Source organism: Etheostoma spectabile, chromosome 21 (assembly GCF_008692095.1).
Source record: "Etheostoma spectabile isolate EspeVRDwgs_2016 chromosome 21, UIUC_Espe_1.0, whole genome shotgun sequence".
NCBI lineage: Eukaryota > Metazoa > Chordata > Actinopteri > Perciformes > Percidae > Etheostoma > Etheostoma spectabile.
Genome location: NC_045753.1, coordinates 22431440 through 22442090, shown reverse-complemented (window position 1 = coordinate 22442090; position 10651 = coordinate 22431440). Strand labels below are relative to the sequence as shown.

The 10651-nt window shown below is 40.2% G+C and overlaps 1 protein-coding gene across 1 annotated transcript; it reads left to right on the top strand.

Moving 5' to 3' along the window:
• Window positions 1-1481: 1481 nt before the first annotated feature.
• Window positions 1482-5212, top strand: dlx4b (distal-less homeobox 4b). The gene is made up of 3 exons (XM_032502173.1): window positions 1482-2119; window positions 2923-3116; window positions 4547-5212. Exons 1-3 carry the CDS (start codon window positions 1798-1800, stop codon window positions 4802-4804), a joined length of 774 nt encoding a protein of 257 aa, XP_032358064.1. The 5' UTR covers window positions 1482-1797; the 3' UTR covers window positions 4805-5212.
• Window positions 5213-10651: the final 5439 nt, after the last annotated feature.

Genomic DNA, 10651 nt, shown 5'->3' with positions numbered 1-10651 from the left:
ATAATTTCTTTGCAGTGTACATGTGATTTAGCTGAGATGGAGTATTTATCAAACCGCGCTGCAACGCATGGTGACTCTGTTAATTGAAAAGAAAGCCTTCATAGCAGGAACTCCACTCTTCACTCCTCCCACTGTTTTCCACCTGTGGATTGACTCTGCTTGAGAGCGAGTCAACAGAGGCTGAAATATGGAAACAGGGTCTCTCTTTGAGCCTGTGGTCACCATTTTCTCCCCCACTCCCCCACTTTATCCACATGCACCTCCACACGCGTTTCGCTGACTCTGCAGCCACAATCCAGCCGTCTTTTGGCAGGTTTGTGTTTGCCTTATTTTACAAAGCATGACATTTAGATAAAAATAAATGTGATTGACATGTGGCCTCAGTATTTTAGTTTAATGTAAAATTGAAATCAAACATCTATTTGGATCGAGAGTTTGCCAGTTTTCTGTCCTCAACAGGTTGAATTATTCATCTTCATTCTTTTTTTTAGCGTAATCAAAGAAATGATTTGTATTCAAGCATTTATACAACTACTTTTTTTAAATTGCATTATTGGTGCACTGGTGCACATTAGTTACTTCCAATGTGGCTGATTTACACCAGTGATGAGTGTTAATGGACTGTCAAATTTGTAGTTGTCCTTTCCTAAACAAGCCTGAGTGTGACAATGCTACAGGGACACAGTGTGAACAACATTGTAGTAAAATGCATTATATTTATGTCTTTGAGTTGTTGTGCAAGAAATGTCTATACATTCTGTTAGACAATAAAAATGTGAATGCTTGCTGCAAAATTCCAAATATCAGTGAAACTCCTTATAGTGCATTAATATTAAATCAGCTAGTGTCACAGCAGAAAATAATGTGGAAAATCCTAAATTTGTTATCTATTCTGTTCAGTCAATGCAGGGTTTCTAAAAAAAACCGTTGCAAATGATTACATTATTAAAACTATATCTAAAATAACTGAAACTATTTTGGGTGAGAATTAAGTGCATACATTTTATTAACAAAACAATCTCATTTTACTTGACGTATTAACGCCGTATATGGTTATGGTTATCTAACTTTAATTCAGATTGTATTCTCTCCTGCATTGGCCACTTTTTCTAATCCAATTATATCATCAACAGCATTTTGGGCCAGCCAAATTATTGAACCTCTCCTCTTGTAACTCAACTAAATTAAAAAAGAAAAAGAAACACAATATATTTAAAAAGTAAAAAAACAAACCTTTTTAGTCAAATTTAAATTCTACCAAAGTCATGAAAGTAGGGTAATCCAGACCATATTAAATCTGTGCTTTAACGTCTTTTTATTTGATGGTATTTGATGACATTCTAACATAAACCAGAATACAATGTCAAAATAGGCCCAAATAAATTAATAATGCACAGCAGGAGGCCCCTGCTGGCTGCGGAGCTGCATACTTTATCATATGTTAATGAAGTTCATAATGCTGGAGCTCCAGTGACAGCTTGCTGCTGCGGACCAATCAGAGAGCTCGCAGATAGAAAGGCAGTGTGTTCGAGGCTCTGCAGACAGGAGGTGTTTGAAGAACCATGTCAGCTCCTCCAATGATGTACAGAAGGAGCCCTTTCGCTTTTATTCGATGTTTGCCTCCTAAACAGTTTTGAACATGCACGCTGTAATAACTCATTCTCACTGCAGGGAACTTTTTTTCACGAGCAAAGCATTGGACTTAAGTGTGGATTTGTTCCAAGTTTTCCTCGCTGCCCGACAGAACTGATGAAACCGTCTACAGAGCGCCGGGTTTATGGACTCGCGTTTTAGCTAATGATGTCTATGGGTTTCATGCCTGACAGTCTGAATGCCTCAGATCCCTCCAAATCGGCCTTCCTTGAATTTGGCCACGGACTTCCGGCACACCAGCAGCACTCCCCCGGACTCTCTCACATTTACCCCGTTCATGGCTTGCATGCTGCTGGGCATTCCCAGCACGAAAGTTCTTTTCCTGGCAGCGCGTCCTATGGCCGCTCTTTTGGCTTCGCCTACCCCGGCGCGGTGAGCACTCATGCCCCGGCTGCTTACATGTCCTACCAGCACAGCAAACACAGCAACAGCAGCAGTTTGGCCCACAGCAGATTAGAACAAACAGGTAAGAAAGTTAAATCAAGCTGGCCTAAACGGTTGTGTCATTAATGGATATAAAAGTCTGATTTAGCATCAGGCGCAATTACGCACTGGGCGCGTAATTCCATTACACTTCCATTTTAATAATGAGAATAATAGTTCACTTTAAGGTTTAGCGAATAAATAAAGTCACCTTTTCCAGCATGTGTAGGCCTAACGTGTTTTATTGAAAGTTTAATTGAGGCATGGACGTCAGCAGGCATATTCTAACTCTCACTAATGTCCAAACAAGGCCTAGCATTCAACCACCGCCTCCCAGGGATGCTCCCTCTTTACCACTCATGTTACGTAATGAAGTCAGATGGTGCCATTTATTTTATTGACCATAATTTTCTGTGGGAAAGTCGAGTTATGGCCCGTGTAGCCTAGCCCCAGGAACTCTAGAGGCTTTTTCTTTTCTTTTTTTGTTAACCTCAACGTTACTGCACGTTAACAGAAAACAGCAGTCCTTTCAAACGATGTATGGCCATGGGATGCATTATGATAGTCAAATAATTAAATAAAAGAGCAGAAGTTAAGCTACATGTTTTGGCTTTGAGGCCCTAAAAGTTGTGTTCACAGCAGGCAGTGCGGGCCTGTCAGGCACTATGTTTCCTGTTGATCCGTGCTCTCGCCTTGTTAGTTTTCTGGGATCAGGGGAAATTATTTTAGTCTCGACCTATAAAAGTATTAATAATAATAATAATAATAATAATAATTAATAATAATAACACAAGTTATAAATCAGAACTTTCCCTATTTCATGTTCTTCCCTCTTTAATCTACAAGGTCGTGAAAAGTCCACGGTGATTGAAAGCAGGGACATTCGTCTAAATGGCAAGGGGAAGAAAATCCGGAAGCCTCGGACCATCTACTCCAGTCTGCAGCTGCAGGCTCTGCACCAGCGCTTCCAGCAGACCCAGTACCTGGCCTTACCGGAGCGCGCGGACCTGGCGGCCAAGCTGGGACTCACCCAGACTCAGGTGGGCCTTCAACTTACCCAGCAGTCCTGACTGGATCAGGGCAAATGTAGTGTGTGGGGTCGAAGACATATGCATAATATGAGCTTATTATTAGTATTATCATTAGGCCTATTCAGTGTTAGTAGAAGTAGTAATGTGGGTATTAATGGAGGTTGTAATAAGTTCACTATTATTCAGTCTAAACTACCAGGCCTGTACTATTTAGCATTGTGACTTATTAAATAGAACTGCTGGGCTGATATTTTGTATTTAAGAACTTAAAGCAGACTGAAGACAAATATTACTGAGAGGAGAAAAAAAAAAGACGTTGAAAGGCTTGAAAAGGAAACCTCTTATTTGCTGTATATGAGTAAGGATCACTGCGCTTCTGGAGATCAAATGAGAAAGCAAATTGTTGTGATTTGTAACTTGATCCCTTAATGCCGGTCTTATTTACTATACTTAATTTCATCGCGGTATTTCCTTTGTCAACCCTGGTCCTCAAATTGTCTCTGTGAATGCATCATGACCGCACTTCAAAAACTAGGCTATCAAAAGAAAAAGAAAAATTAGCCATTGCACGTCTGCAGAATTAGGGCTTGTCAGCTGATTTCAAGTGTTTTTTCAGTAGTTTATTATGGAAAATAGTTCCTCATGAGCTTGAATACAATTTATGTATTTGTGTTTAATTCCTCACGTGCATTTTGTGAATTTAATGTTTGGTAATAAAAGAATTTAAAAAAAAAAAAGACAGCTTGGGAATAATTTCAATGAACATAATTTGGGGACAAAACAGGTGCACGTGTCGCTGTCTATTTCTCATTCAAGGAACAACAACATAGGTCTTTATTGTGTTGCATCGCCTGATTTCTCTTTTGTTTGAAGTCTCAAAATCAGAGATAAACATCTGAGCTGTCTCCTGCACATTTTTCCTGATCCCTCAAACTCAACAATGACCGACCTTTAGTGCTGCCCAGATCTTTATAGTGTGTTTTATTTGGAGTTTTTGATGCAAACAATGAATCTTCACACCATTGAAGTCTTACTATGCAATCAGCAATTGTCAGTGACCTACCGCAGAGCCCTTTGCGGCTGGTTCTATTTCACAATACTTTCAGTCTCGGCTTGTTGCTGTGCCACTCATGCACCCCTGGACTCATGAATAGGTGAATAATAAGATAGCTCATTTTAATGCACAACAATGCCCCGGTTGTAAGCCTGGGATTTGCAAAAACAACCCTCAAGAAGATGAGAGCTATATGAGGGTTTTATTGTTCTCGATATTCATTTAAGGCCACTTCTAAAAGTGTGTTACGTTTATTGGGAGGGGGGGAGGACAAAGGGGGAGGGGGGTATATGCTAATAAAACGCCTGTTGCGGTACAATTTGACTTTTATATTACTGCTGATCTTTAACCACAGTGACAATTATGTGCATTTTCTTTTTTATAGGTTAAAATATGGTTTCAGAATAAGCGCTCCAAGTATAAAAAGATGATGAAGCATGGCAGCGGATCAGAGGGAGAACATCTCCACAGCACTAGCTCCATCTCGCCCTGCTCTCCCGCGCTGCAATCTTGGGACGTCTCCATGGCGAACAAAGGAGCCCAAATGCACCCAAACAATTACATGAACAGTTTTGGTAACTGGTATCCAAACCACCACCACCCTCCTCATCAGGACGCGGGGCCCAGGGCTCAGATGATGTGAGTAGGCTGTTTCGTGCGGGCCAGGCGCTCGGCCACCATTTAGCGCCCTTCACACCAAACTCGCTGGTTTCTCTCGAGGCCTCCTCTCAGAACTGACTTGTGTTGAAATAGTGTGTTCGTTGATTGAGCTTGTTTATATTCCTTGTATTTAGTGTACGTTTTGGAATTCACGTTTCACAGCAAATTGTGTCAACCATGCATCATATATATTTTTTCGATTTGTTATCATGTCGCTGCATCTTTTGGTGCACGGCTTCGACTCTCTGAAATATGGACTTAGTGTGTGTGCAGTTTATCAAAAGACTCTAGATAGAGGCATGTAAAATGTATCCAGTGTGCATGGGTTCTACTTTATTAGCAAAATCGTTTGAGGTGATTATGCAAATAAATAGCTGTTGGATGGACATTATTGGGAGGAATCTTTTGTGTGACGTGTTTGTTTTGGTTTCTTCTTTTATGAGGAAAATGTTGTTACTGTCAAATATATATATGTGTATGGACGTCTGATTTTATCCATCACACTGTTGAAGAGCCGGTGACTTACAGAAGTCTCAATTAATGGGAACCGCACTCATCTGCAAGACTCCTGAACAAAAGCGTAAAGGCGTCCCTGAGCTGTGGATAAAGTAGAGCATCTCGAGCCCGGCTACTGTAATGTGCAGAGTCCTGTTAACCACTCACAGCTCAATCCGTGAGATAATTCATAACTGGACCATCAGCTGTCTTTTGTCCGTCAACACTCCTGCTGATGGAAAAAAAATCTGCTTGGATACATTCCAGTCATGTTTTGTCAAAGCACCTGCGGATTGATTCCTGATTAAAAGTAAAAGTAAAAAAAAAAATGATAATAATAGATGTTTGCTTGTATCTTTTCTCTACCCTTTTTAACTTTCATGTTTTAGGACAAATACTTTGACTTTAAAGCTAACAATATTCTCCTTATGGTAAACTACAGGCGATGGGTGCCACCTTTTACGCACGGTTGTGTTCGGTGTAACTTTTACGCACTGACTAATAGACAATGACGACACGTATCTTTTTAAGGAGTTCCCTTGAGTTTGAAAGTCTGCCCTGCAACAACAAGACCATTTGATGTTTTAACACATTTGAAATACCTAAGCTACATTTTTCTGCATTTTCTCAAACAGACCTTTTTACACCGAAACCGTGACTTTTTTGGCTGCTTTTAAAGAAGATCTCTGTTTTTTCCCCAACAGAGAGTGACACATGGCGTGAGGAGTGGAGATAGCACGTGCAAGACAGCATTTTAACGATCTCTTCCTTCCCTCTTTTCTCGAGGGAACTCAAACAGAAAACTCGTCGTTGTCATAAGAGGATGACAAATGGCTTCGCTGTTCCACCAAGAAACCCACGCCTGATTTACAGTCTTTTTCACTGATTTGCACATTGTGGCGCTTCCGCTGTCTAAACAGAGAATTATCTATTTCTATCTTCTCAAACACCGCCGCAATTTGTGCTCGTGTTGAGCTCTAAATAATGAAATCCAAAAGTGCGTTAAAGAAACATCAAGTGACTTCTTTTTGTCTTTTTCATTTATCACTCTGCTGTCTGGCAAACATTAAATACAATGCGCCTGATGTCATCCACACAGGGACTGGAACAATAACCAACCAATCTCGCATGCTGTTTTTAGGGAGATATCTTGCTAAAAATACCAGGAATTTATTAAAATACGGCAACGTCTAATATAGGTTTAGTTCTTCATGTGTGATGTAATATAAAAGGGTCATTGCATCTATTCTGCAAAGGTGTTTCACTCGTCCTGCCTCAGCAGAGAGCTTCCTAGAACAATAGAAGTGCTTTCAACTAGGGCTGCACGATATGAAGAAAATACGTCATGTGCGATAATGTTGTTGTATATCACCATAACGATATTACTCGAGATAAATAAACGGATATTAAAGTGAACTCAGTTCTGCTGCGTTCGGTTTTCTGCTTAAACACAACAAATTGCTTTTTGAATTTAAAAACAAATGAAAGGAAATCATCTCCATCATTCTTTTATTGAACAAATCGAGCATTGAATTGAATATAAAAGGCAGCACTAAAAAGCACTAAAGAGTTATATTTTAAAGTGCAGTTTTCTGCTGATATTACACAAAAAATATTTGAGTGTTTATGGCAGCCTTTTGCAATGTGTTTATGGCGCCAGTTGCCATTGTGATGGAGATTTAAAAAAAAAAAAAAAGGATATATTGTGCAGCCCTACTTTTAAATCAACTACATGTCAATAATTTAATTAATAACTTTAAATCTGCACTTTCTCAGTGAAGTTCTTGGTTCAGCTGTTATTTCTAGATAAACACATACTTTTTAATTACAGAAAAAACCTCTCTGCACACCCACACACATTGTTGCATTTAAAATAAATGTGCCATCCCCACGTCTAACATGCAAGCTGCTGTGACCACCATGTCAGCAGTCACACAGGCTCCACATGCACCGTCCTGTCTTACCTTGGTCAGAGAAGAGCAGCCTCGTTCAGGAGATCTAAAGCCCGCCGTGGTGTTTCTCTGAAGAACAAAAGCCACATCAGAGCCTTGTGTTTTCACTCCTCCAAGCTGATTTTCTCACAAAACGACATGCATTGTGTTACATTAACATCTTCTTCTTTATATACACACACCCTTGTGCCCTTTCCCCCATTCCTGATCATTATGTGCTTTGTTAAACATGCTGGGCCCGGTGAGGAAGAAGCAAGTGACGGGGCATCAGGGAAAATTATAGGCAATTTCACATCTCTAGATTAGAATAATGGCTTGTGGAGTTGGACAGACGGAGTAGGACCTTTCAAACAGGGGGCCAATTATCATGCGGGCAGATTGAAGGGAAAGTGAAAAGGCTCCTTGTGTAATAGACAAGCTAGGAGGAGGGGACGGAAGCCTGCAAGATGGGTTGAATGGTAATGATAAAGGCAAATGGGACTGTATCAATGCTGCGGCGGACGGTCAGAGTTATCAGATACAAGGTGTCTGATGGGTTTTAATTCCAGGATAGTAATAGGAGGGAAAATAGCCTGTAATTAAATCCCAGTTGCTTTGAATGGGCGAATTGACGAGGCAGGTCTCTGGGGTGATTATTGTTATTAACTTGAGTGATCTGACATCTCTGGTAATTGTGAGCAGCTTCCCTGTTAGAAAGAGTGAATGCATGATTTGGTTTCAGCTAAAGGAAGGCTTGACTTAGTTTTGGGCATGATGCGCACACACACACACACACACACACACACACACACACACACACACACACACACACACACACACACACACACACACACACACACTCATACACACACACAAACTCTGGAGGGATTAAAAGATGGAATACAGTTTGGCATGCATGCACACACACATTGAGAATGGATTCAAACTGGATTTAAGAAGGCAAGGCACACCGACGTGGTAAGGGGGTGCACTTGTTTTCTTTTCCTTTTTTAGTTGCAGTTTTTAAGGCCTTTTTTTTTGGTGGAACTTGTGTCGAGATGCAACATTTTCAATTTTTTTTTGGTCAAGGTGAGCTAATGCCTGAGCAGCCCAGCCCAGGCCCTGGCCTGAGGTCAGCCAGGGTTCAACAGTCCACAGCTGTCAATGATGCCATTCTGCCTTCATTTCATCCCAGTTTACAGCAAAATGGAGAGAGTGAGTGATCCTAATGCAGCCGAGGCTCGGCCGGGGCCCGGGCCAAGTGTTGACCAGCTGCTGCAAGTCTTTCCATGGATACATTTCAGTTTCCCGACCTCCATCTCAACCCGCATCGCTGCACCCCAGAGACAAGTGCCGACATCCCTCTGTTGCAGGGGGGGACGAAGGCCTCACATTTAGCATTGGCTCTATTTAGGGTGCTGTGATGTTGTGCCATGCAGGATCACATTCAAGTTCAACAGTTCACCACCACCACCTCGATGGCTACTTACACTTGTTAATGTTCAGAGATGACATATATGGACACGTCTGACGGCCCACACACAGAAGTGTTGCCTGTGGCGATCACACGTTTGTCTTCGTCACAAATGTTTTGCCTGTCAACCCAGCCCAGGGGCCACACACGCTGAGGGAGCCCCCAAGGGGAGGTCGCATGTACCCTTGATGAGATTTCATTGATATTAAAAGGCAATAGTACTCATGCTGCTTTTGTCAAATCAGCACAGTGCACTGAAATGATGAGTGAGAGTGTAGACAACTGGTGTTGGGTTCAGGGAAATAAAGTAAAGGGGGGCACATTAAAGGAAAAGTATTTTAGTTTTGACAAATGGTAAAACAATGTCTGTGAAGTTTGGTAGACCTATGTACAGTATGTATTTTTGTTTAGAAGAAATAAAGGAGTCAAAGATTTCTGAATGTGACCGTGTGACCCAAAAAAAAGAGAAATCTTGACTATGTCCAAATATTCTTTCAAAATAAATGTAACAGTCTATAAATATATTATATTAATTGTTGGACTCAAAAATTAAAGTAAACACGTTTGAATGATCAATGAAATAAATTCTGTTGAAAATAATGCATCCAACTAAAAAGATTACAAATATTATTTAATATCATGTATTATGTTTTGCTAGCCTATGTGGTCATAATCCCATTACCCAACCCTTAAAAGTGTTAAAGTCTACATCCCTTGGCAGCTGTATGTGCTATAGACTCTAGCTGATCAAGGTGAAAAACAAATCCCCTATAGAAACTTCATATATAATATATAATATATCTATATATAATAGAGATTAATATATAATCTATATTATTATACATAATATATCTTCATATATTTCTTTGTCATATTATGTCAAAAATTATGCTACAACCCCATTTAATGACATTTTAATGTGAACATATCTATATTTAGAATTTCAATGAAGAAAGAATAACCATTGGATCATTAGCATTATTCCAACATTGTTTTTTTTTCTTTTTGATGCAAGTAAATCCAAAAATATCCATTTAGAGAAAACATCAAATAAGGCACACACACACTGTGAGACTTGAGATGGCTTAAAATGAACATGTTCACTTCTACATTTAAATCTAATGCTCTGAAATCTTTGCCACAATGTTGCAATACAGTTTCATACAGTAACACCTCCAGCCCGAGGGCGCATTCCATTCTTGCTGCTTAAAGGTTAGAAAAAGTAGAAAAGGTTAAAAAAAAAAAAAAAACACTCTCTGTTCATAATGGCGCCTTGGTGGTCCATGTGGGAAGGCTACGGTTCTATATCATGTCATTGTTTGCGCAGCATGTTTAATAATGCTTGTGGACAACTTGACGTTATTGTCCACTGTCATTAGTTATTAGTTTTGAAGACGGAGGTGTTTTTTTTTCTGACGGTCTCATTATCGCTGACTTGGCGGTCATTATCGGAGTAGTTGTCATGTTTGTGTAACATTTCTCAGCTAATAAATAATGCATCTCTTCCCCGGGTTTCCCACGTGCCACAGTCGATCACATTGTTTCTGTTTTGTCACCTGGGAATACCGTTTGCCTATATTTAAAAACAAGGTGCGGAAGTTCCACCTTCTATTGTGGAACCTGTCCTCCTTAGGTAAAAAAGTGCGTCATCACATGAATGACTCCTGAATATAAATAAATACAAATACATTATAAAACCTGCTCATCAACAGAGGATTTTTCACCAGAACTACTTTGTCAAATCCAACAGAATGAAAGCCAGTACCTAAAGTGAAACACTCAACAACAAAAAAGGGATTGTGTTATCTTATATTTTTACATTTGGTAGCGCTTCCATCCATCCATCCATCCATCCATCCATCCTGGTCCGCGCACGATCGGCTTCAACAGACTTGCTTCAACCCCGTGTGTGTGTGTGTGTGTGTGTGTG

Coding starts and splice junctions, on each gene's coding strand:
- dlx4b (XM_032502173.1), top strand. CDS start 1,798: ATGATGTCTATGGGTTTCATGCCTGACAGTCTGAATGCCTCAGATCCC. Junction 2,120..2,922: donor CAGCAGATTAGAACAAACAG/GTAAGAAAGTTA, acceptor TTAATCTACAAG/GTCGTGAAAAGTCCACGGTG. Junction 3,117..4,546: donor TGGGACTCACCCAGACTCAG/GTGGGCCTTCAA, acceptor TCTTTTTTATAG/GTTAAAATATGGTTTCAGAA.